Consider the following 27,482-nt stretch of genomic DNA (forward strand, 5'->3'; position numbering starts at 1 on the left):
GACTGACTTGTAAATGAACTTGTTTGCAAGGGATTGGGATTAATTGACTAAATGATACTCTTTGTAAAAGACATGCAAGAAAGTGGCTGAGATTATCCAGCTCAATTCGTTTCTTATTTTGATGATTCACCAGTTCAATTAGTTTAATACTAGTATTCGCACCTAAAAAGAATGAAACCTAGAAAACTTTTGATCAGTGACTTTTAGGGCCCGTTTGATAACCAAGTTTTGGCTGGTTTGTTAAATTAACCCGCCTCTACCGGGTGTTTGCTAGTCACATTTAATTACCAACGGGGCCCGTTGCAAACCAAGGCCCGCTGGTATTCAAACGTTAATGCTCGGTAATTAGACTGGCCAAATTGGCCAGTTTATTTTCAACCTACTGCTACAGTATCTACAAAGTTAAATAAGATTTCATTTTTACCCTTCTTTCTCCTGAGTTGCAGATATTTCCGATGGATTCCTCTTGTGCCTCGGCGGCATATGCTTTTGCGACGCCGGCTTTCTCGAGCGGGATTTTCCGGCTGTCGGCTTAGCCACTTTCTTGTGCTTCTTGCTGATGTGAGCGAGGCGGAGGCTGAGGCAGTTGGTGAGGATGACTCTGCTTCATCAGGTCTTGCCCCGAGCGGACGCCTCCAGCAACCGGTCGGCGACGTCGCGTGCGGCGTGGCCGGAATCGGGGCTGCGGAGGTGGCGGAGGGCGTCAATGAGCTTCGACGAATAGATGTGTTGCTCCTCTTGGGCGTCGACGTGATTGAAAAATCAAAGGAAATCGACTTTCCAATACATCAATCTCAAATTTCACTCACACAAAGCCTTCACTGCTGCCAAGTGCCAACAAAGTAGAAGTAAACACACACAAACACACACCCCTCTCTCTCACACACACATCAAATCTTTCAATTTCAATGGTTTTCCTCCCTCTCTTTCTCTCTCTCTCTCTCTCTCTCTCTCTCCCTCTAGTTCATTGTTGTTCGAGACTGCAGCTCGTAGCAGTCTGTGTTATCCAAACACTTATTTTTGGAGGATTTGTGTATGGATAGCGAAATTTTGATCCGTCGAAGAAGCAAGTTATGGTATACCTAAGAGGAAAGTTCACTGGATGGATAACAATGGAGATAAGAGTTACGGGTGGAAATATTAAAATTGAATGAGGGTAATGGGGTCATTTTATTATTAAATCCATCAGTTACAATTAGCTACCAAACAGCCAAGAGTTAAATTAGTGCTGTGTAACTTAGCTATCAAACACAATTATATACTCCCTCCGTCCACCAATCAACTACCCATTTGATGGTCGGCACGGAAACTAAGAAAGCTGAAAAAGGTGGTGTAAAAGTGGTGTAAATGACTAAAAGGGTAGTGTTAATATATTTTGATTACTTTTACTAATCTTTCATTAGAACATTATTTTAATGCCTTGACTTATTAAAGTGTTCCTTTTTTTAATAAACTATTACTTTCTTTCTTTTTTTACTCTTTAATTAAATAAACTAAAAACTCAGAAAATAAATAAATAAACTGAAAATTCGAAAATAAATAAACTGAAAATTCAGAAAATAAATAAACTGGAATTAAATAAATAAATAAACTGAAAATTCGAAAATAAATAAATAAATTAAAATCTGAAAAATTATTTTTTTACAAAATAAATAAACTGGAATTAAATAAATAATTAAACTGAAAATTCGAAAATAAATAAATAAATAAATTAAAATCTGAAAAATTATTTTTTTTAGAAAATAAATAAGCTTAAAGTTCGAAAATAAATAAATAAACTGAAAAATCGAAAATAAATAAATAAATTAAAATCTGAAAAATTATTATTTTTAGAAAATAAATAAACTTAAAGTTCGAAAATAGATAAATAAATTGAAAATTCTGAAAATAAATAAACCGGAAATTAATAAATAAATGAAAATTCGAAAATAAATAAATAAATAAACTGAAAATTTAGAAAATAAATAAAATGGAATTAAATAAATAAATAAACTGAAAATTTGAAAATAAATAAATAAACTGAAAATTTGAAAATAAATAAAAAATAAATAAACTGGAATTAAATAAATAAATAAACTAAAAATTCGAAAATAAATAAATTAATTAATTAAAATCTGAAAAATTATTTTTTTTTAGAAAATAAATAAACTTAAAGTTCGAAAATAAATAAATAAACTGAAAATTCAGAAAATAAATAAATTGGAAATAGATAAATAAACTGAAAATTCAGAAAATAAATAAAACGGAATTAAATAAATAAATAAACTAAAAATTCGAAAATAAATAAACTGGAAATAAATAAAAAATAATAAATAAACTGGAATTAAATTTTTTAGAAGATAAATAAATAAATGAATAAATAAACTGAAAACTGAAAAATAAATAAATAAACTGAAAATTCAGAAAATAAATAAACTGGAAATAAATAAATGAATAAATAAACTGGAATTAAAATTTTCAGAAAATAAATAAATAAATAAAGTGAAAACTGAAAAATAAATAAACTGGAATTAAAATTTTCAGAAAATAAATAAATAAATAAAGTGAAAACTGAAAAATAAATAAACTGGAAATAAATAAATAAACTGAAAATTCGAAAATAAATAAACTGAAAATTTAGAAAATAAATAAACTGGAAATAAATAAATGAATAAATAAACTGAAAATTGAAAAATAAATAAACTGGAATTAAAATTTTCAGAAAATAAATAAATAAATCAACTGAAAATTGGAAAATAATTTTTTTAGAAAATAAATAAACTGAAAATTCGAAAATAAATAAATAAATATACTGAACAATACGAATATAAATAAATTGGAAATAAAATTTTCAGGACATAAATAAATTTGAAATTTAAAATATCCTACTCCATTTAATTAACATCAAAATTGGATTAAGTAGACAAGTAATGGTAGAGTGTGGTGGGTCCAATTGGTAAAGTGTAGTAATTTAAAAAGTAAGGGAGGGTATATAAGTCCAAAAAGCAGAGTAGGTAGTTAATTGGTGGACAAAATTTTAGAGGCAAATGGGTAGTTGATTGGTGGACGGAGGGAGTATTACCAAACTAGCTTTAACAATAATGGGCCCCTAAGTTTTTCTCAACCAAGCCTAAACCTAATTTACTACCAAACATGTCCTTAACATTTTATTTTTTTTATAAATATATATAATCTTACTTATGTCTTTTGGATAAAAAGTTGGACAATTTATCAAAAAATTATACTACTATATATATAGAGAGAGGGGGGAGTGCATGTGGACTACAGTCCATCATATGTATTGATGTAATGTAATGACTTATATCCTGATGAATTAATTAATGTTAATTAATTAATTAATGTGAGATCACTTTTTCCCACAACTTCATCTTTCAAGTAACAAATTTTAATTAATTATTTATCACTTATCGGAAATTTATTTTGAGTAAATAATATACTATCATCATCTGCTCGAAACGTAAATCAGACATGTGCCATTTAATTTCACTAAATTAAATATTTTTGCTACTTGAAAATTGATCAAATATTGATATAACCCATAACCAATTTCCTACGCTTCTAAGTAATTTTAGTACTCAAATTATTCTGTAAAGAATTATAGAAGTGGAGTTTTATCCTTTACAAAAGTATATATATAGTTAATTAATTTATCCTTTACATAAGCAGCCATATATAGCTGAAGTATATTCCTCTATATGAGATTCTTTATCCAGAACCGATCACCTACCTACCGTGGGCATGCATAATGTGTCCACCATGATGTGGCAATTGTAATTATAGTAAGATAATTTTAATTAGAGTAAGATTTATTAGTTATCTTTCCTAATTAAAATTGTCACATCAATGGTGGGCACGTTATGCTTGCCCACGGTGGGTAGGTGATCGGTTCTGTGTGTCTTATTATGTCTCATTCTTAATTTGAATAAGATATTATGTCTCATAACATATTGTGTTCCATCGTGTCGTATTTTCAATTTGTTATATTATTTTAATTTTATATATAGGAGTATGTTTTAGTATAATTTTAAGACAATTAATTAGGATTCAATCATCCTAATTTTATAATTTTTTTATATTTATTTTAATTAATAGCAATAGATTATTTGGGTTAATTAATCCAAAAATATGGCATATAATTTTCTTAAAATTTTAATTCTTAGTGATAAGTATTAATTAGAGTTTGTTATATAATGGTAACATATTTTACTGCAAACAATAAAATAATTAAAAATTTATAATAAATTCAGAGTGAAATATAATGACATAAAATAAATTATGTAACCGAGGATCACATCTGATATCCTTGCTCCTGTGAAACCTAGGTCGAAAAGATTGAAAAAAATAAGTCATTCACAACCATCGATGAAGAACGCATTAAAATCCGTTATACTACAAATAGTACCAATTTCTAATTACTTCAGTATATATATTCCAATAAGATTTTATCTTCTACCTCAATATACGTAATGAAGGAATATTAAATTTTTTAATTACTGCACTGCATGTCACCCAGGGGCGGAGCTAGGGGTGGGGCAGGGGGGTCACTGGGCCCCTCTGGGATTTTAAAAAATACTAGGATATTTTTGGAATTTTATATTAAAAATAAAAAATATATAATTTTACCTACATCATTATCTTGTTGAGCTATTTTATACTGTAATTGATATGTAAACTTTAGAGTTAAGACTTTTAGAATAAGTAAAAACATAATTAATTTATGCACATCATGCTTGGATTGAATTCTAGAGATTTTGTTTTTTTGAATTTCATATTGAAAGTTACTTTGCCTTACAAAGTTTCATGGGATTTTGGAAAATAAAATCACAAACTATTTTAAGTTTGCAATTTTAACGTCTTTTGAGTGTGGCGAATTAAATCACTATTTTTTTCAAGTTTTGCAATTTTGTCCCCCTATTTTTTTCGATCGCTAGAGTATTGAATTGGAGCTTACATGATTAGTAAAAACGACGACGTTTTTGTGAGGCTTAAACGACATCGTTTCGTACCATTTCAATTAAAAATTTCTCCAAATTAGAGACTGTATCATGTATTTGCATAGGCCATTCGATATGAGCGGAAGAGAGCTAACTCGATATGAACGTGAGTGGTCTCGTAATGAACTCAATATGTCAGTATGTGTAGCTAAGCCTCATACCCAAAGAGGAAAGTCCAATCCCTCCCTGAATATAGATAGAAGTTGAGCCAGAAAAAGGGCGGCTTGCCGGATAGATCAAAATTCAACCGGATAAGCTCACCACATGTTCTCTGGGGCCTGCCGCCGCTAAATCACCCTACCTTTCTAACTCTTCGTCTTAAGAAATATATAATATTCAATATTTAGTAATTTTATTATAAAATACATTATTGTAACATGAATATGAGCTTGAAAATCTGTTAAAAAATGTGTTTTTTGTAATTTAAATAATATTATAATTGTGTTATTGATTATCATTTTTTTTTAATTTAATTTAATTTTTATTTTTTAATTTAATTATTAATTTTCTTTTTAAAAAAATTTTGGGCCCCCTGAATCGAAAGTCTGGCTCCGTCCCTGGTCACCCACTCGTAAAGTGTAATATTTACATGAAATTACAGTCAAATTGCTGTATTAATTATTCTGGCAATTTCAAGTCTTAAAGTGAGGTAACTACATGAATTAATTAAATGTAGTTTTTATAAGTGCGGATTGTCAGTAATATGGTGGAAGCACAAGCCGAGGAGGGCGTGAATACCAGGGCTTTGATATTTTTCAGAAAAATAAAAAATTGAATAACTTATAGTCTTTGTTGCAACCAGATGTACTTTTGGTTCACGTGAAAAAAATGCCCAGATTTAGGAAAAAGCTATATCCAATGTCTGTCCAGAAATTTCATCGTCAGTTTAAAGTTTACAACGTTTGTAAAATGGGGAATAAAAATTAGTATTTCCGTTAATAGAAATATTAAGGAAACAAATGTACGATCTCCCACGCGTCATTAACTTATTTGGCAATGTCACTATCAAAGCAAACCCTAGTTTTATAATACACAACTATAGATTGACATATTAGTCCTCAAATTCCAAAGAAATTTCAGTTCCAGGTCCACTAACTACTGTATGAAAGCATTTTCCTCGTTGTAATGTGCAATTAACAAATCCTCATAGAGAAATCCTTTCATTTACCAAAAGCTTGACTTTGATATCAAGGTTCTCCTCCATATCTCAAGAATCCCCTCAATCCATTCAAAACTGCAGACTTCATTGATAAGCCACTCAAAGGTAAAAAACCTAATTTCATTTTTTTTTAATTCCTCATTCATTGAATATCTTGCAAGATTAGCTTCAACCTAGGTTTTGAGATCTAAGTTTAGGTCATTTTGATGTAGAAAGATGGGGAGGGGCAAAATTGCGATAAAGAGGATCGATAACTCAACGAGCAGGCAAGTGACCTTCTCGAAGAGGAGAAATGGGCTGTTGAAGAAGGCCAAGGAGCTCTCGATTCTCTGCGATGCACAAGTTGGTTTAGTCATATTCTCCAGCACAGGCAAACTTCATGAGTTTTCCAACACCAGGTTTCAACCCTAATTAAACTCCCAGATCATATATTATACTATATCCAATTCATCAGATCTTTGCTTTATTTTTTTTCTTTGATGATTTAGTTATGGAGTAAGAGCGCATGAATCGAGATTTCATGTGTTTCTTTTTTGTAATAAATCAGATAAGTTTTTGTTCATTGCTCTCATTTGGTCTTTAAGCCTTTTGAAGATATATATTCTCTTCAATAAACATTCATTTATACAAAGTATATAATACACTAAGAAATTATAAAGTACGATCCATTTTTAGAGTGTACTAGGTTCTTGTTTTTTATTTGTTGATCAGTTGTCATTTGATTCCAAATGTTTCGTATGCTTTCATTTCTATTCTTTTTTTCTTTTTTCTTTTTTTTTCAAATTTTTATTATCTGGTAGACAGAACTGTCAGCCGGCAATACACATTAATAGATAATTAATGCCTTGGAGTTTCACAAAGCACGTGGCAATTTAGTTCATTTAATTGTCACATTCTTACAGATTAATGGTAACGATGCTTAGAAATTATAGCTAGCGACGCAACATATATAAATCTAACATGAACTTTGTTTAGTATCTGTATAGTTTCACGCATTCTGTCTAGTAATTCAGTCTTCAATTGTGAATTTTTTTTGTAGTGTGAAAGCATATATGTGGATGTTGATATTTGGGAAATCTATTTTCTTGTAAATAAAATTGAACTATTTCAAGTTATGATATCGAGGTTCGCATTCGGTTTAGGCCGTAGAGTTCTTATGATCTTAGCACACACATAATTTCTTGTAGTAAGCCTTTACTCTTTAGGGTTTAATCTAGATATGTAAAAATACTATAGGCTAATCTATTGTTTACTAATATGGTTTGAAACTTAGAGATATCCTAATTAACCCTTAACAATTTATGCAGTTAATAAACTAATTTGCTTAATTCATATCAAATTGAAATGGATAGAATTTGGAAAATCCTAGCTAGTGATATAAATAAATTGCTCTATGGTATAAACAATTTTGAATAATAAACGCCTGAAGGCATAATTTTTAGCATAAACAAAATTAAGTTGCATGATCAGTTGAATTTGTTAGCTCTTGGTGATGCCACATAAATCTTGCTGCATTCTGTATTTTCATATAAATTCGTTTATAACCAATGAACACTTTAGATTTCAAGTTGACCTTCTTTAATATTAGGGATTTTTGTCTAAGCTATATATGTTTCCAGCCCACAAGTGTAAGATACTTACTTTATGATAAGTTTAATTAAGCTTCTGATACAGTTATATATACTAGTGTAGAGCCAATATTCACTGATAAATAAATAACTTCATTGAACCTTGGCCTATATATATATATATATATATATATATATATATATATATAGGGTTAGCTTATATTGAGATTTTAAATATTTTGAGATTTTGAGATAAATGAACATATCAATAAATTCTTTGAACATAACCAATATAACTGATGAACATATGAATCTATTTAATTTATTTAAAAAACACGCCACTTGTAGGGATTGAACCCTAGACCAACGCGCGTTCATAAAAATTAATTGACAAGTTCATCAAAATGTACTTATATGTTCATTTATCTCAAAATCTCAAAATATATATAAATCTCAATTGAACCAATTCCTATATATATATATATATATATATATATATATATATATATATATATAGGCCAAGGTTCAATGAAGAAGGCCTAAATGTAAGAAATAAGAGAGAAGTAATCTCATCCGTTGATCTTATCTAATCTAACGGACATGATTTATTCACGTCATGTTCAACGGATTTTTCTGTTGAACGTATGGGGGGGTCGAACCCCAGAACCCCCAAAAATATTGTATATGTTCACGAATGTTCAACGAAAAAATCTGTTGAACATGGCGTGAATAAATCATATCCGTTAGATTATATAAGATCAACGGATGAGATTTCTTCTCTCTTCTCTCTTACATTTAGGCCTTTTTCATTGAACCTAACCCTATATATATATATATATATATATATATATGTATGTATATATATTCATGCACTTTTGTCATGTTACTAGTATATTTTCTCTTTTAGCTTACTTGAAATTTATTTCATGACTTCCATTTTTCCTTTATTGGCTGTGACAGCATGAAATCAGTTATCGAACGCTACAATAAAATGAAAGAGGAACACCGTCAGCTGCTTAACCCAGAGTCTGATGTAAAGGTATGATAATCACATTAATTTTTACTCAAGTGTGTATATATATATGCCATGTAGAAATTTGCTACCACTTGGAATTCTGCAACATGTTGATCATAAAGATTCTGAAAATAATTTGCATACATATATATATGTTCAACGGGTATGACAATATTACAATACAAACAATTTAATATATGTTCGAGTCTATCATGGCGCAGCCTTTAAATTTAACCGTAGTTTTTTTTTAAAGATCCTGTAAAATTTAAAATTGTCATAATTTTACTGAAATACTCAATTTTTTTAACATATATCAGCCAATATATACTAATATGAAAAGTGTATTGGACAGTGTGCGTGTGTTGATCAAGCGGTAAGGAGTTAATGCCTAAAGCCAAAGGTCTTAGGTTCTTTAAATTTCTTTATTTAATATTGTTAATTTATCAAAAAAAAGAAAAAAGTGTATTGAGCATAAAATATAGATTACCTATTATATTCCTATTACATGTTCAATTTTAAGGGTAATTGTGTAAATTATATATTACTCCCTCCAACCCACCTATCTTGAGACATTTTTCTTTCTGAGTCGTCCCACCTATCTTGAGACATTTTCTTATTTGGCAAAAGTTTTACGTACCCTTTATTTACCTTTTTATTTTTCACCTACGACACTTAGCACACTAAATATTACTCCCTTCGTCCCATAACAAGTGACCTAGTTTGTTTCGGCACGAGAATATAAGTAAGTATGATTAAAGAGCAAAAAAGAAAAAGTAGTGGAGCCCACTTTTATTTTGTGAGATGAATGGAATTAACGTGGATATGATTATAAGATAAAAGGTTGTGGAACTAACTTTCTTATTTTATAAAGATGACATTTGTTGTGGGACAACTCAAAAAGGAAAGTATGACACTTGATATGAGACGAGGGGGAGTAGTTTCTTAAATTTCATACCAAATTTTTTTGTCTCAAGATGTATGGGATGGAGGGAGTATATAATTTAAAATTTTTGATATATTAAGCTGCTATAAAAATATACTAGTATTAATTAATTACATTACCTTATCTAAAATATATTTAATATATATTTAGAACTCTTTATAGAATCATGACTGAAATAAATATCCCATGCATCTAACAACTTAACTAGATAAATAAAAAAAATTTGGACGTAAGGATTTTATTAATATAGAGATATTAATATTGATAAATTAATAAGTTTTTATTTATAAAGTATTTTCTTAATTTTAGAAATTATAATTTCAAAGTTATAATGTGTAAAAATAAATAACAGATAATATTTAAATTAAATAAATATGTGTATTTGTCAATTCACCGATATTACTGAAGATAGTAATGATGATCAAGTTGTAGATGATTTAACAATATGTTCATATTTTAATACATAATTGTTTTATTTTAACAATTACTATTAATTTATAATATTAACAAGACCTGTATATTTATAAAGGGACTAAAAATATTATTTTATTATTCTATTAAAATTGATGATTTTTAAACTGATCTAGCTAAGTCTGGACCAAAGAAACTTATTTGAGTATTATTTTAAAGTGGTTTTATTATAGTTATAGAACCAAATAAATCAAATTGCTATTAGGAATTTAAATATAATATTTATATATTTTTTGCTTTTTATCAAATAAAATAACATTGATTATGCGTACAACTTAAGCTCTTCCTGCTAGTTTAGTTAAAACTCTTTTGGGACAAATTAATCCCAGCAATATAGAATCATGTATTTAATTTCGTCTTACATTCCAGATTAATTAAAAATTTAAAGGGTTAATTGTAGTTTATGGCCCGAACTTTGGAGTCATTTGTAAATATGGGCTGGACTTTAAAACATATAAACAAATAGCCAAAACTTTGAAATTATTTTTAAAAATGGCCTGAACTTTGAAAAATACAAAAAAATAGCCTGAACTTTTAAATCATTTGTAAAAATGGCCTGAACTTTGGAGTCATTTGTAAAAATGACATTAACTTTAAAAAATACAAAAAATTGACGTGAACTTTGAAGTCATTTGTAAAAACGGCATGAACTTTATTAATACAAAAAAATGACTCAATTTTTATCAAATGTATAATAATGGCATGAGTTTACACCTTCGGAATCAAATTATAACAACGTGGAAAGTTTGACACTGACGTGAAAATTATATGAAAATTATAAATTCACTTGAAATATTTATAATAATGTATGATAATTACTTCTCTTATCATAAAAATTTTAATCTCGTTCAAATAATTTTTCTCTCATAAAATATTATTGACAACACGAATTTTTTAAACTTCGAGTACATAAAATTCATATTACGCACATATATAGAATTTTCACATACTTTTCAGGTCATTTTAGATTTTGTATTTATGAAAGATCGAGCCATTTTAGATTTTTTAAAATTCAGTTCATTTTTACAAATCTTCATAATTCAAATTATTTTTTGTATATTTTTTTAAGTTCAGGCCATTTTTACTAATTTTCAAAATTTAAATTATTTTTGTATTTTTTTTAATTCGTGTTATTTTTACAAATGACTTTAAAGTTTGACTATTTCAAAGTTCATGTCATTTTTACAAATGACTTTAAAGTTCAGGCCATTTTAACGAATGACAACAAAGTTTATGCCATTTTTTTGTGTTTTTAAAGTTCGGGTCATTTTTACAGATGAATTCAAAGTTCAGGCTATTTTTTTATATTTTTTAAAGTTCAGACCATATTTACAAATGGCTCAAAAGTTCGGGCCATAAACTACAATTAACCCAAATTTAAAACCTTAATACTATCTGTGATTGCTTAGCTTAATTTGATTCTTATTTATTTAATTTATACTTTGATTATTTATTTATTTAACACTACAATATTCTGTGATTTATACTTTGATTATTTATTTATTTATATATTAATTATCTGTGATTATACTTTGTTCTTAATTAATTAATGTGTGCAATTATACTTTCTAGTTTTGGCAAAGGGAGGCGGCAACCTTAAGCCAACAAATACAGGAATTGCAGGAAAATCATCGGTAAACTAATGCTTCTTCCATATTGTATAACTTGAAATAAAATGATATCCAATAACTTAGATTTTGGTAAATACTGATATGCACACACACGCGATTTTTTTTTTCCTATGTACTAGTTGAGAACAACACTTAAGTTGTAATCCTATGTATATATATACGTAAGGAATAAATAAAATATATACAGGTTCAATTATTACTTAATTTTTTATTTGTTGATGAGGCTTAATTCAAGTGGTAAAGTTGATGCGCCAAAAGGCTCTCCTCAATGAAGGGGTATTCAAGTCTCACGGCCTGAATATTGTAGCTCCGTTTGAATTGATTTTGATGTAATTTGTACCAGTTTCGTTTGGATATGATCCAATTTGTAACAGTTTCGTGATTGTGTGAAGAAATTTGTGCAGTATATTAAATTTTAATATATCTTGTGATCTTAATAGTTGCAGATTTAGGGTGATTTTTATAACCTCTCAATGGAATTCTTACTTCACTCATCCGTTGCATGCATCCATATTTCCCTAGTATACTTCAATAGTTACAAGTCTGGTGTTTCACCGTATTCGTATATATCAACTGAAGAATAAAAATCAAACCCGGCCCCTTCATTTCAATTATGTATTCATTTTATTGTATTTTTATGTGATAGTATATACTCCATATAATATCGAGTATCTTGTTGTGACAGGAGATTGATGGGAGAAGAGCTATATGGATTGAGTGTGAATGATCTACAAAGAATAGAAGACCAGCTAGAATTGAGTCTACGGAGCGTGCGCATTAAAAAGGTCAGATTATCTTTGGAAGAAAACATTAATGACGAGTTAGGCTAAAATAAAAACTCATTTTAAGATATAAATTATACACTATTTTCAGACTAAGATCATAAAGATTTATGGTGGATTCATCATTTGTTGAATGAATTCATAGTCTTCGGTTCCATTTTTTAATCTCATAGGTGAATGTTATTCATAAAATTCATCTTAATTTTATAATTTGTTGTTCTTATTTCAAAATGAATTTATAGCATAATCACTCACTAGTAATCATATATTTGTGATCTTCTTGCTTCACAGGAGAAGATATTAACAGAAGAGATTGGAGAGCTTAATAGAACGGTATTCTCCCATGTTACTTTTACGAAAAAATACAATATAAATCTATATATATATTATGATATAAAAGATATATGTAGTCTTACAAATTTTGGCATATACATCTACAATAATCAAAATTCATTAGGAAAGTAGTAATAAAATATGGTGGTTGTGGATTAATTTCAGGGAAGCTTCATCCATCAGGAGAATGCGGAGCTCTACAAGAAGGTAAAGCTCATTGAACAAGAGAACATGGAACTATATAAAAAGGTATCAACACAAACTCACATATTTTTTCTATTTATTTACTTTTACTATATACTGATGCTTTGTACAGGATTACGTAAAATGCAAAAACATGTCCACATTTACTATCCCGAAGAATAATAGCTCTAACAAAATAATCGAATTCATTTGACCATAATAGAGTTTGTTTGAAATCATGAATATCGTCACAACTTCCTTTGTGAAATTAAATTTCATAAAAATAGTAATTGGAATTGCGACATTATCCCCACAGAAGTGTGATTATATATTTTTCACCTCCTAGATAGGGGGTAGCACTCGGACCATAATAAATTAGCGTATATAATTTGATGTTTGAAAATATGTGAACGGGTGTGCAGGTTTATGGGGTAAAGGATACAAGTTCAGCAAATGGAAGTGGTTATAGTTTGTGTATGAGCAGAGAATTTCACGGACCCATCCAACTGCAGCTAAGCCCTCCTACTCCACACCTCGAAACGCCTCAAAAGCTAATTACAGACTCCATCTGACCAATACTCATTCATATTTTTTGTATTTTTTTGATCAACTCCACCACTGTCCATAATTAATACTCCCCATTAATTGTGTTAAGCTTTCTACTGATATATGTGACCAGAATGAAATTAATACTCCATGTGACAACCAGTTTTATTTGATCTCCAAGAACATATACAAGAATCACGATCCAAGAAGAAATCTCCATAAATCTATCCTCACTCATTAACTCTCGTGAAGAATGCTCTCTATTCTTCTCTCGTGTATCTCTCAATGTGCAGTGTGTGTAAACAGCTAAACCTAACTTCACACGTGCATGGCATGTTAGTTATAACAAACTCAACACCATCAATAAACTCAACCGACTTTAATTTCCCCCAACCAGACCCACTACAGGGCTTCCAAGTACTGAATCAGTCATGGCCATGTATTCAGCCTCCATAGTAGAAAGAGCCACCACAATTGAAGAAATCACCTTCATTTTATCATTTGAGCTACTTTTGCTTGATTCATATCCTATTGAAAGACTGTGATTGAAATAATCATAGTATATATGAAGTATAAAATACTCAATCATGCATCTTATCAATAATGCAAAGTAAACGCCCCTAATGTTTATTCTGTAATATTTGAGTCTCTATTGAGACGGATAACCAACTGCCGTGATAAATTATATTTATAAATTTAGAAAGTGTGGATAGTGAATACATATTATTATACATTTTTTGTGATAAGAACGATTAGTAAAATCGTTATTTACATATTAAATCCAGATGTATCGCCCTGATATAAAAATTATTCCATTTATTATAATTATAAATACGACTAATATATATAATTACCCATTAAATTTCAACGGATTACACATTAATTTAATAATTACTTGTTGAATTTCGACAGAGTAGACTAATTTGCTTAAATAATTAACTTGATCCATTATAAACATATTTCAAATCAATATCTACAATTAATAATAAGTTGTCTATAAATTAGTTTGGCACGAATATTTAATTTGGCAAAAAAAAATAACAGTAAATTATTCAAAAGATGAAATAATACCGAGACAAGATGTAGCTATGGGTTTTTCCAAACTGTGTACTCCCTCCGTCCCACCATTTTAGTCCCCTCCCACTTTTCACACATATTAAGAAAATGCATTTAATTTTTATATTTTTATCTTTTATACCCTTATTTATTATTTTCACACATACTTTTCACATTTAAATAAAGCATTAAATAAGGTTAATTTAGTAAAAATAATATTTTTATATAGTATTAATTAGAAAAGTGGACTATCTTTTTGGGACATCTCAAAATGGAATAAAGGACTAAAATGGTGGGACGGAGGGAGTATTTTTTAGCCCATCAAACGTTGTATGAAATGGCCCGATCTCAACTTGTTACGGCCCACAAAGTAAAATTAGTAATTTATAGGAGTACCTGATCTATTTTTTTGAACTATTATGAATAATTATTTATTTGCATTTTTAATTAGCTTTACTATAATTACTTTAGTCATACCCATACTTCATCCGTCCAAAAAAAAAATCCCATTTACCTCTTTATTTTATCCACAAAAAAAAAATCTCATTTTAACTTTTTGAACCATCACACTATACATTTTCTTCGATATTTATTTATAAATTATAATTTTATTTCATTTTTTAACTAATAATGTATATTTATTCTATTTTTTTGTACTAACGCTATTTCTATAATTATACCTTTATTTTATTTATAACAATAATTTTATTAAAATTCGTGTTCACGCTCAAATGGGACTCTATTTCATGCACGGAGTGAGTACCATAGTTGATTTCATATTATGTACTTGAAACTAACCATATACATATTTTTTCATTAAAAAAAACTATTTACATATTTTGAACAAACCTTTATATACTATTTTGGTTTGAAACCGTCTTAACTTGGAGAATGGAAAAATAAAAAAGAAAATTGTAGACTCTACGGGAAGATATGCGCTTTCCTTCTTTTTCTAAGAGCATCTCCAGCTCTTGGCGCTTAGGGATGACATTAATTGGTGGTCCGCACCTTAACGTTACCTCTCTCTAGTGCATTGGCACTATAAATGGCCCTAAAATTTTTATTTTCAATTAATTTCATTTTTACTCTTCTATTTTAATTTTCAACATTTCATTAAAATTAAAAATTCATCATTACATTAATTAAAATAAAATATAATAATTAAAATTAAAATTACCATAAAAATTTAGAATTTTAAAATCAATCAAAATTTAAAATTAAAAGAAAATACAAACAAAAATGGAAAAGCCGCCCCAAACCCAAACTCAAACTCCACCCCTACCGCCCCAAAACAAATCCCATATTTTCGCACATCTTCTCCATCTTCCCAACAAGCCACAGCAGCGAGGATTTTTGCAGGTATTTTTTTTTTTGTTATAATTCCGTCGCGTGTGAAACACGCGGAAGCCATCAAATCGAGCCAACCCGGCGCGCCAGCCCGCCTCCCACCTTTAAGCGCCGCCTCGAGTCGGCACTAATTGTAGAGTTTTTTTCTTCTGTCTCTCTTTCAAAAACCCTAGCCGCTTTTCTTCTCCCTCTCCAACAGAGCTTTTTCCCTGATTTTTGGAATTCGTAGAGTTTTTCAACGTAATATCTAATGGCTGGCCCGTATCGATCGAGGTATTCCACAAATCTATCCCTCAGAACTATTTTGCGTTTTTTTTTTAAATTAAGAAAAAGAATTAATCCAGATGGCTTTTAGTGTTGCTGTGGATGTGGTTTGATTTGGGATAATTGATCGCAGAGAGGGATTAAGCACCAGATCGGCGGCGTTTGGTGGCAATTCAGATGAGTTTCAGGTGCGAATCGAGCCCGACTTTGACGAGGAGGTCAGCGGTCTTCGCAAGCAAGTTCGACGGTTACGTGATGTAATTTTCCTTTTTTATTCCTTTTTTATTGTTCTTTTTGGTTTTTGATGGTGAGTTTTTGTTTCTGTAGTTTCTGCGATCAGGTGATATGAGATTGAGATACCTTCAAAATGGATCAATAGTTTGAAATTTTGATAATACCTAAATTTTACTACGAATTGGGGGTATTGATTTCTAGGCATTTAACTAGATTAGGAGAAATGCGAAATGCTCCGTAGCTTACTTGCAGTCTTGCAACTGTAAGTTCTTATTGAAATATGGGAGCAATCAATCAGCTATGCCTTCGTGTTTATTATTCTCACGTAATTTGTGTTAATCTTTTATGCATACTCACCATTTTTCGAACCTGTGAATTTCACCGGTTGTGTTCAAGTCCCTATAAAGTTTTGACCTTGTGCAATTCTTGTGTTGTAATATCTTCCCATTCCCAGTAATAATCAGGATTGTTAAGTAATAAGCCTTTTTTATATCGAACAGTATTTCGTTGTTGATTTACTTGATGATTGTTTTGGCTACATTGCAGGTAGCTCAAGACATCGAGACAGAAGCTAAGTTTCAGAATGATTTCCTTAATCAATTGGTATACTATAAATTCTGAGCTCAGAATTTAAATTGATACTATTGTTGTATTGTATGCATGTATTTTGGAAACAGATTTTACATCCTTGTGTTGAGCAATCAACTGTTAATTTGGCGATAGAGGTGACTTGTCCGTAACAATACTGAATTATAAGTCTGATAGCACAATTCACCATAACTGGTTGTCATAGAAGCTTTGTTAAAGTAGTTTAGTTTGTTGAACCTGTTCAGCTACTTGGGTCGAGAGTAATTAATAGTAGTGATTCATATGAAACCAGTTATAATGCTGTTTTTTTCTTGCATAATAGACCGGTGTTTTCACATATGTGCCCCTCCTCTCATTGAAACTGCGTGCTTGTTAAAATTTAGATGGAGTACTACTTAAATTAGATTTAGTTCTACTGGCCACCAGGTCCTCACTTAAGTGAAGTGACCCGGGTTCGATCCCTCTTGGGAGCGAATTGGAGATTGGAGATATAAGGTGGATTTGGTGAATGGAGAGATAAGGTGGTTCTTGGAGTGGATGGGGAACTAACTACTAACATCTAACATGACTTTGCCCGATCAAAAAAAAAAAAGTTCTATGTTGGATTTGATTGCAAGCAAACAACCAAGGAGAGTAATGACCTTCCTCTGTTTATTTTGAATTGTTTCAGCAAATGACATTGATCAAAGCTCAGGCTGGGGTGAAAAACAACATGAGGAGACTGAACAAGAGCATTGTCTGGGAAGGGTCGAGCCATGTCATGCATGTCGTTCTTTTTGCATTGTTATTATTCTTTGTTGTGTACTTGTTAGCCAAAATATCTCGAAGATGAGGGCTCGAGCAAACTGTCGTGTACCTCCATAACTTATAAAGGTCGCTGTTTGTATTGACATACGTAACATCCTAAGCAACTTCTTGTAAATACTCTCATTTGGCACTTTGTTTGCAAGTCGCTTTTTTAAGCTTGTGTGTATGGAATTATTACAAGGAATAGCATATTATTTCTGCCTTCTATTCGTGATTTGGCTTCATTTTGTTGGTTGGAGTTTTTGTTATAAGTTCTCTAAGATAGTCTTTGTAGTTTTAGTGAATACATATATATTATTGCTTTGATATGTAATTGGAAATGGCACTGTGTGTTTCAGTAAATAACCTCAAAATTTTGCTTCAAGGAAAACGGCACGGATTGTAATTGTAAAGTTGGTTGTGGTAAATTTTTAGAAGCGGATGAAATACTATTTTTATATGTAAATGACACTATTTGTCTTAATAGAATGATATTTTGTAGAAAAATAAATGATATAATTTACACTTTTAATGCACACAGTTGATATAGTAAATGACATTTTTATTTACAGTAAATGATATTCAATACAATATTGACTTATTTTTTAATTAAATTAACCATAAATATTTTATGTGTATTATAAATGACAATTTTAATGCATTCAAATAATACTTTCGAATGATGAGATCATGTACAAAAATGGTATTTAATTAATAAGGGTTTGTAATTATGAATTTGATATTGATAGTGGAGTGACGTACAGAAATAGAAAGCAAGTAGATTGGGGCAAACATTTCGGGGACACCCTAAAAAGAAAATTGGATCAAACTTTTTGGAGATGGAAGGAGTAATATTTTCTTTATTTCTTTTTCTTTTTATTCTTATTTTGTCTTTCTTTTTTCCCCCTAAAAATATGCATTTTAGTTAACAATAAAATATTTAATATATATATATATATATATATATATATATATATATATCACATTAAAGATCGTGGTAATAGATTTAATTTGATACATAATATGTAAATAATAGATTTAAAATAAGAAAGTCATACAAAATAAAAATTTCAAAATAAAATATTTTTCTCTCGCCTCTCTTATTTTGCACAATATTATTTTTACTGAATTTGGAAACATTATATATACATATAATAATTTGATTTATGGAATTTTACAACTTGGTGAAAGAAAATTCAATATAAATGTTCAAATAATATATAGTGGAGTACTTTTCTTATAAGTTACAAGTTCAATCAAACACCCTACCCTCAAAATTAGGGGTGAGCAAAAAATCCGAAACCGAATAACCGAACCGATCCAAACCGAAATTTTAAAATATGGTTCGGTTTTTTCGGTTTTTCGGTTCGGTTCGATTTTTTTTTCCATAAAATTTCGGTTTTTCGGTTCGGTTCGGTTCGGATTTTTTAAAACCGAAAAAAACCGAAAAACCGAATTATATTTATAATATATATATAAATATATGTTATAATATTTTAATTATAATTTTATAATATCTAACTTCTAATATTTTTTTAATTTTATAGTTTTTTTTTGGAATTTTCGGTTTTTTTTTCGAAAATTTCGGTTATTTCGGTTTTTTTTCGAAAATTTCGGTTTTCTTCGGATTAATTCGGTTTTTCGGTTCGGTTCGGTTTTAATTATAAAAATTTCGGTTAATTCGGTTCGGTTTGTTCGGTTAATTCGGTTCGGTTCGGTTTTTTTTTTTTAAACCGAACTAAAATATGGTTTGGTTTGGTTTTAGCAAAAACCGAACCATATAACCGAATGCTCACCCCTACTCAAAACTAATCAGATTGATTTTGGAAATATAGCTATGGGTTTCCTTCTTCTGAACTGCATACCATCAAACGTTGTATGAAAATGGCCCGATCTCAACTTGTTCCGGCCAATAAATACAAGTAATTTTATAAGTAATCTATTTTTTGAAATTATTACGAGTAAGTATTTATTTGCGTTTTTAATTAGCTTTACTATAATTATTTTAGCCATACCCATGCAATAATTGATTTTATATTACTCCATGTGCTTGAAAGTTTGAAACTAACAATTTACATTTGAACAAACCTTCATATTTTGGTTTGAAAGCGTATAATTAGGTAGGAGAAAGGAAAAAGAAAAAGGAAATTGTAGATTCTACGGGGAGATATACTCCATTGTTATCCGTGCTATTTTTCATTTGATTAAAAAAGAAGAAGCAATTAGTTTGTTTCCATATATAATTCGGAAATCCATACGTTAATAAAAGCATGGACGCTCAAATGGATGCCATTGCCCGCACGTCGAAAGGAGAGGAGAAAAAACGGACCAAATCCCGGTTCGTCCATCATTCTTATCCTCCACCCTGCAGGCGCACGATAGCGTGTCGCCCCTCTTTTCTGGTTCCTTCGATTTGCCCTCCCCCGCTTTATCTCGCCCAGCCTCGCCAAACGAATTTCCCCTCAAATTTATTTTTATTTTTATTGCGAAACCCTATCTCTCTGCCTCCAAGAAGACGGCCTCCTTTCAGATCCGAAAACTCCGTCGATAAATATTGACGTTCACTCCCTGATTTTGCCGCTTTCGCTTCCGATTCTTGTCTGTTTTACAGGTATTTTTATTCAATTTGATTGGAGTTTCGATTTTTTCTGTCAATTTTGATTTCTGTTTGCATTTTTTTTTTTTTAATTTTAGTATGATTTGAATCGTGTATGATTTTCTCGGTTTTGCGATTTCTTTATGATCGCAAATTTCAGCGTCTGACGGGGAGATTTGCAATTACTTTTATATATTTTTTGAAAATTGGGATCCGAGTCATCCGTATTTTTTTTCCTGCGCTGTTTCTTTATTCCGCCAGCCAAAAAAAATTTGCTTTTGACCGGTGGATTGATGTTATATCTCATTTTTCTATGCCTGGATTGAATTTTGTCGATGTTTTTCATGCTCTATTTATATTCATTTAGAAAAAAGAAGCCCTTTTGTCTGGATTGATGATATATCTCATTTTTCTATAGCTTGATTGAATTTTCTCGAAATGCATACGTATGATTTTCATGCTCCATTTTTTTTAGTCAACAAAATGGCTTTAATTGGTGGAGTGATGCTCGATTGAATTTGATATCATCATAATTGGTGGGTTGAATTTCTGATCGAGTCTCCTATCCTTTACTCTCTCGGAATGCCAATTGGGTATATTATAATTTGAATGTTGGAATAGGTTTTAAACACAACTTCTTATTGGTTTTGTTTTTTATTTTTGCCCCATCTAGTCTTCAATTTGCAGCAGTTTGCAGATCTGAGTTTCAATTAAAATTTGAAATATGTTTATTTTTCTGTGTTCATGATTGGGGATTGAAGTCTTGTGAGACCAGGATCCATATTTTCTGCTGTTATCTAGCAATTCATTAGAACAATGCGAGGGTATGAAAAAGATGTAAGCCACTCATCATCTTAAATTTTTTGGGCAGGAGTATTTTGGGGAACTTTATTCTGAGTTTTAATTTTTATAAAAAAAAAAAAATTAATTGCAGGAGTATGAAGATTGGGATGAGTATGAGGAAGATGGAGAGGAGCAAGGTGATGATGGTTATGAAGAAGTTCATCAGCCCACCCAGGAGGAGTTGGATTATCTTGCAATCAGGCAAAAGTTAAAAGAAAAAATCAGAAAGAAGATGATGAAGGATACAAGGACTGCAAACCTTAGTTCCCGTGACAAAGTGAATGCATCACATAAAGACAAGTGAGCTTTCCTTGAAAAATTGATTATCTTGTATTTCGATTTTGGATATTGTAATGTGTAAATTGCATTTGTGTGTGTGTGTGTGTATGCGGGTGTTATTTTGCTTCATAAGGTTTATTTGACCAGTTTTCTGTGATTCCCATGATTTTGGGTGTTTGAGCATTTTGAATCTTTGATTTTTATGCTGAACATTACAGTACACTACTATATAAGATAAGCTTTGTTGATGAACCAGCATGCATTTTTATGTTAAGTCGTATTGCATATTTATGTTATAGTTGTATTGCATTCAGATCAATTTAAGGTTGATTTTAACAACCTGTTTATTTGCAGCTATGGTTCTTTCTTTGGGCCTTCACAGCCAGTTATTGCTCAGAGGGTAATCCAAGAAAGCAAGTCCTTGTTGGAGAATCCGGAACTGGCAGCAAGGTTTTGTAAAACTAGCCATAAGGTACATGCTGAAGTTTTGTCGTTTTTATGTTGGCACTGCTGCTTTGATGTTGTTATATTTCCCCTTTTCACTTGTTGAACCTTAATATGGGCGAACATAGATGCATGTTAAGAGCCTAAACAACTGCCATTTCAAGCTAATGACCAATAGAGGCGTGGTTGGTTCAAGATTGCTTTTGGCAAGCATCATCGCTACTGGAGCTGCAGCTTCTCTTGCCATAGGATGGCTATTTTTTTAGTTGGGGGTAAGGGACAGTGAGGATTGAACCATAGACCTTTCTCTTTACACAGGGGAGGTTCACTGCTTGGATGTCCCCAAAGGGACCCTCCTATAGGATGACTTAAGCCTCATAATTTTACTCGGTTCCGTTGAACTTGCAAGTTTTGAAAACCCTGAAGACCTGGCTATACATCGAAATATCTCAGTCTGTTTCTTTTAGTAATCTTTTAGTTGCATCTAAAACAAATTGAGAACTTGTGAACTTTTTTTCCTCATACCCTGTGTTTATCTGCAGGAGAAGAAGAGCTCTGTTTCAGCTCCTGTCAGTTCAAAATCTCAAGCCAACTGTCTGCCAAGTGTTAAGAAAAAAGTTGAATTGCTTAAAAATACAAGAGACTATTCATTTCTGTTATCAGACGATGCTGAGGTTCCAGCCTCCTCAAAAGGTCCACCCCCAAGAAATGTATCGGCCCCAAAGTCTGGTGTGAGACTGCTCCTCTGTATTTTCTGGTTTGTTGACGCAAATCCTATTGCAATTATATTTTTCTCAAGGGAACTTATACAGGTTTCTTCATGGACTTGAAGATGCACGATCTGCCAAATCTATGCCAAGAAGCAGACCGGTGATTAATGGTCGTGGAAGAGAAGTCTCCAACGGTCGTGATGGCAGGAAGCCTATGCTTCCATGTAGCCAAAGCAAATCTAAAGTTGGGATGGATAAGTTGGCTCAAACTAACAAGCCATCTACAGATTCTAGGAAACTGTTTGGTAACAATAGTGGAAGTGGGCCTGGTCGCCCTCTAGGTCCCAAAGTTGCGCCTGCTAAGAGTTCGGTGCCTACTTCTTCACCTCTCCAACCTGTTGCACGTAGACCTACTCTATCAAATTTGCCATCTGGCAAAAATAGACCGATTCCTTCTCATGGTCAGCCTTCGACTTTGAGAAGACCTGTACAAAAAGATTATCATGGGACTAATAAGCCTAAGGTTATTAGTAAACAGTCGTTGCCTTCCTCTAAGGTTCAGGTATATGAGCTGTTCGGTCAGTTACAAATTAATTTTGCTTTATTGGGTTTCAAAGTTCTGTAAGGGTTATGTTATGGACTTTGCAGTTGAAGAGATCGCCTCCAAGACGCCTGCCATGCGCTACTTTGCGGGATGAACGACCGAAAGCAAAACCTAAGAGGCAGCTGCGTGATGATGATTCCGACGGTGATAATGCCATAAATTTGATCAGAAAAATGTTTGGGTAATTAAACATTTTTTAACTGTTATCTTGTTCCTAATAAATTTTATTTCATAGGGAAACTTTTCCTTATTATTCAAGTATTAAAGGCTGCCATTATTTTGCAGTTATAATCCCAATAAGTTTCGAGATGATGATGACACTGCTGATATGGAGGCCAATTTCGATGATATTATGAAGGAGGAGAAGCGAAGGTAGATGCACTGAGTTTACTTATCATATATCATCTTTAATCATGTAGGAAATGCAGAACCATCTTCTTCACTATATCCAAGAACTTAAATGATTGTTTCTTTAATCTTGTTATTTTTGAGACTAATATTTGTATATCATTGATGTTAATCTGAGTATGTCTGGGGTTTCAAAGAGGCAGCTTTGAATTTGAAGTGTGTTGACATGTTATGTTTGGTGGTCCAGTGCAAGAATTGCGAAACAGGAGGATGAGGAACAGCTCCGGCTGATTGAAGAGGAAGAAAGAAGGGAAAGGATGCGACAGGCAAAGAAGCGCAAGATGATCTAATTAAGTAGATAGACTTCAATTGCTCTGACCCATCAAACTCCCTATGAAACTAGTTATCATTTCGATTTGGATTCTTTATTTTCTTACCTTTCTTTTCGCAGTTCATCATATAGATTGCCTTGTCTTTTTTGTTTGGGTAACTTGGTGAAAGCCAATTGACTTTCCTCTGTTTTTAAACGGAAGGATTGATGACAATTATAGTGAAATGAAAATAATTATATATCATATTCGTATAATATATATGCAGTTTTAGGAATGGTGCATCATATCTGTACATTTGACCATTTCAGTCGCTAATTAGTAGTGCACAAGACAATCGTAGAATGCTAACCTTTTTACCAATTAATAGTGCTCATTAACTTAAATAAGATTTAATTAACAATTATAAAAAAAATCCTTTAATGACACCTTTTGTTTTAATGATTTAATTTGGCTTCACTATTTAATTAACAAAATAAAACTGTAATTAGAAATAAATTATATTATAATTGTAAAAAAAATATTTAAGTTACTGGGGTACAAAATAATATTTTTTGTAAAATTTTGATGTATTAATCGTAATATAAGTATTAGTCAAATTGTTGGCTTAAGGGTTGACTCTCTATATTTAATTGTGAGCATGTTAACATATATCCACGTGAGCAGGAGAGTGATTTATAACACAATATTATTGTGTTGGTAAAATATCTCAAACTCTTACATGTTATGTATTTTTATGTTAATTAGTATGCTCTCCCGTGCGATGCACGGATCGAGACATATTTAATTATAATTTTTAAAATTTTAAATTATATATTATCAAAGTGTCATTATTTATGAATTAAATTAATAGATAACAAAAGAAACATATATATTAATTTGAATATTTATTATTCAAAATAGAGTATAATAATGATATTATTAACTCAATAATTATTATATCAAATTTCCCTCTCAAAAATATTTATTACATTAAATTTAATGAGTATTGTATAATAAAAATTAAACTGATAAAAGATTAGAATTATGATAATGGTAACACAATTTGATATTTTATATATATAAATCAGTGGTTATATATGCATATTACTATAATTGGTTTATTTTATACTATAACTAACAATAAAACAGTTATTAGTAAATGAATCAAACAATTTAATTAATTTATTATTAAATTCATATAAAATATAGAATCATAATATTCAATTATCCTAAAGCCCAACGCCCAACATCTACTAAGTAAAGGCTCAAGATGATTTTTTTGAACCCAATCGATATTTCAAATCTAATAAGCAAAGCCCAACATGTTTGAAACTTCTTATTAGTGCCTAATAACCTATTCACTCGTTTCCCTCATCTCTCTCTACTCTCAAGTCCCAAATCAACAAACCCTCCTCCTGCACCTGCTCTTCAAGTCCGGCGATCGCTCACCGTCGCAACGCAGCCGTCGTCTTTGCCCTCCACCTTCTCCCCAAACAAATCTGGCCGAAAAGCCAGCAGCACGTGCGACCGCCGTCCCAACGCTGCTGTCATCTCCCTCTGCCAACGACAGGTCGAACAACATCAACCACTTCGACCGCCGGCTTAGCCGTCTGTTCATTTCCCAGACACCACCTCCTTCTTTATCCATCTTTTTTCTAAAGCTCTTTATCCTTCTTTCTGGTTCTTCATCTCTCCACTCGATTCACACAAATTGCTTTTGAAAAAAATCGAATAATTTGACTGATTTTCCTAATTTTATGTGTAATTTTGGTGATTATCTTTCGTGTGGATGGTACAGAGAAGTTGTTTTTTTTTTTTTTTTTTGATTTGACAGAGAAGTTGTTGTTGTGTTAACTATTGTGCTACATAGAGGCTGCTTAAAAGCAGGAGATAAAAGTGATTCATTGAAAATAACCCACGTTTATTCAAACATCCCAAAATTTCGAGAGGAAAAAAACTGTAAAAGATTTGGTGGGAAAATATTAACGTTAGAAAACTGGTGTTTCATATATACTAGCATTTGCACCCCGTGCAATGCACGGAAAATATTTTTATATTTCTAAATTTATATAAAATTGATAACAACTCAATATCACATTTATACATATAATAAAAAAAATTAACTTTAACTAATTAAATATATTTTATTGAATATTGAAAAAAAAAAGAATCCACAATAAGAAAAAAAATTGATATTATGTAAATAAAAAAAATAAGTTAAAAAATTAAAAATTTAAACAATTAAAAAAATTATTCAAAAAAAAAGAGAGGAGAGATAATTTTTAAAAATTTTAATTTTTAAATAAATATAAATTTTATATTATAAATAAAATATATCAAATTAAAGTTCTTATCACAATCTTTAATTTAATATGCATATTAAATATTTTATAATTAAACGAATTTCAAAAATTTTGAAAGGAACAAACAAAGAAATAAAAAGATAAAGAAAAAGAAAATAAAACCCTTTTTATATAGATTCTAGAACTGTAAATAAACGTTTGTTAGAAATGTGAGTTAGTTGACTTAAATATTTTAATATTTTATTTTAAATTATGAATCGTAAAAAAAAAAGTTTACAAAATTAAAAAATAATGAAAAATGAATTAAAGAATAGATTTAGTAAAAAAAAGATGAGAGAGGAGAGAGAAATTTTTAAAATTTTAATATTTAAACTAATATAATTTTTACATTTTAAATCTTATATTTACATAAACTATATCAAATTAAAGCTCTTATCGTGATCTTTAATTTGATAGGCATATTGAATATTTTATAATTAATCGAATTTCATAATTTTAGAAATAAATAAAACAAAAAAATAAGAAGTTAAAGAAAAGAAAATGAAAAGAATAAATAGAGTTTATAAATAAATCTTCAATTTTGTCTTAACTACAAAATCGCCATTCAATTTTCAAATTGATTTGAAATCAATTTCTAATTGAAAACTGCTGTTTTAATATAGTATAGATATGGAGTACAGATGTGAGCTTATCTCGATTTATTGATAACAAGAATATTATACAAATAAGCTCTTTTTGTAATTTACAAGCAACATGGCCTATTAGCTCAGTTGGTTAGAGCGTCGTGCTAATAACGCGAAGGTCGCAGGTTCGAAACCTGCATGGGCCAAACTTTTGAAATTAAATTTTTAGATTATTATTTTCTTCTTCTAGATTTATTCTTTCCTACTTTTTTGAATAATTAATCTTTTGAAATTAAATTTTTAGATTATTATTTTCTTCTTCTAGATTTATTCTTTCCTACTTTTTTGAATAATTAATCTTTATCGTTAAATACCGTCAGGTTAGCATGCTCAATTAAATTGATGGTTGGACCACAATATTATTTTAAGGGCAAATAGCGTTAAAATACCCAAAGTTTCGCCGAATTCGCGAATTTCCCCTGACATTCAAAACATGGTATTAAAATTCTTGATCGTGGTTC

The 27,482-nt window shown here is 30.4% G+C and overlaps 3 protein-coding genes, 1 long non-coding RNA gene and 1 other non-coding gene across 8 annotated transcripts; all 5 read left to right on the top strand.

Annotated features, from left to right (window-relative positions):
* The first annotated feature begins 203 nt into the window (after positions 1-203).
* Positions 204-1,086, top strand: LOC131008624 (uncharacterized). Its single transcript, XR_009096318.1, has 2 exons — positions 204-341; positions 447-1,086. It is a non-coding gene; the product is annotated as an uncharacterized LOC131008624 (long non-coding RNA).
* Positions 1,087-6,100: 5,014 nt separating this feature from the next.
* Positions 6,101-13,828, top strand: LOC131008625 (MADS-box transcription factor 23-like). 3 transcript variants are annotated; one of them, XM_057935562.1, is made up of 8 exons: positions 6,101-6,258; positions 6,366-6,551; positions 8,682-8,760; positions 11,723-11,784; positions 12,467-12,566; positions 12,855-12,896; positions 13,062-13,145; positions 13,502-13,828. In XM_057935562.1, the coding sequence occupies exons 2-8, from the start codon at positions 6,370-6,372 to the stop codon at positions 13,649-13,651; spliced, it is 699 nt and encodes a 232-aa protein (XP_057791545.1). In that variant the 5' UTR covers positions 6,101-6,258; positions 6,366-6,369; the 3' UTR covers positions 13,652-13,828. The 3 variants fall into 3 exon arrangements, with proteins under 3 accessions (XP_057791545.1, XP_057791546.1, XP_057791547.1); XM_057935563.1 differs by having other exon boundaries at positions 6,122-6,258; positions 6,370-6,551; XM_057935564.1 differs by having other exon boundaries at positions 6,132-6,258; positions 6,351-6,551.
* Positions 13,829-15,911: 2,083 nt separating this feature from the next.
* Positions 15,912-18,128, top strand: LOC131008626 (bet1-like protein At4g14600). 2 transcript variants are annotated; one of them, XM_057935566.1, is made up of 5 exons: positions 15,913-16,040; positions 16,228-16,301; positions 16,426-16,549; positions 17,073-17,129; positions 17,785-18,128. In XM_057935566.1, exons 2-5 carry the CDS (start codon positions 16,279-16,281, stop codon positions 17,944-17,946), a joined length of 366 nt encoding a protein of 121 aa, XP_057791549.1. In that variant the 5' UTR covers positions 15,913-16,040; positions 16,228-16,278; the 3' UTR covers positions 17,947-18,128. The 2 variants fall into 2 exon arrangements, with proteins under 2 accessions (XP_057791548.1, XP_057791549.1); XM_057935565.1 differs by having other exon boundaries at positions 15,912-16,301.
* A 1,878-nt stretch (positions 18,129-20,006) lies between these two features.
* LOC131008627 (protein spt2-like) lies at positions 20,007-24,299 on the top strand. The gene is made up of 9 exons (XM_057935567.1): positions 20,007-20,511; positions 21,258-21,333; positions 21,431-21,639; positions 21,973-22,090; positions 22,605-22,791; positions 22,895-23,334; positions 23,421-23,557; positions 23,662-23,748; positions 23,972-24,299. The coding sequence occupies exons 2-9, from the start codon at positions 21,313-21,315 to the stop codon at positions 24,072-24,074; spliced, it is 1,302 nt and encodes a 433-aa protein (XP_057791550.1). The 5' UTR covers positions 20,007-20,511; positions 21,258-21,312; the 3' UTR covers positions 24,075-24,299.
* Positions 24,300-27,093: 2,794 nt separating this feature from the next.
* On the top strand, positions 27,094-27,167 carry TRNAI-AAU (transfer RNA isoleucine (anticodon AAU)). The gene has a single exon. It is a non-coding gene; the product is annotated as a tRNA-Ile (tRNA).
* The last annotated feature ends 315 nt before the right edge of the window (positions 27,168-27,482 follow it).

Source organism: Salvia miltiorrhiza, chromosome 2, assembly GCF_028751815.1.
Source record: "Salvia miltiorrhiza cultivar Shanhuang (shh) chromosome 2, IMPLAD_Smil_shh, whole genome shotgun sequence".
Lineage (NCBI taxonomy): Eukaryota > Viridiplantae > Streptophyta > Magnoliopsida > Lamiales > Lamiaceae > Salvia > Salvia miltiorrhiza.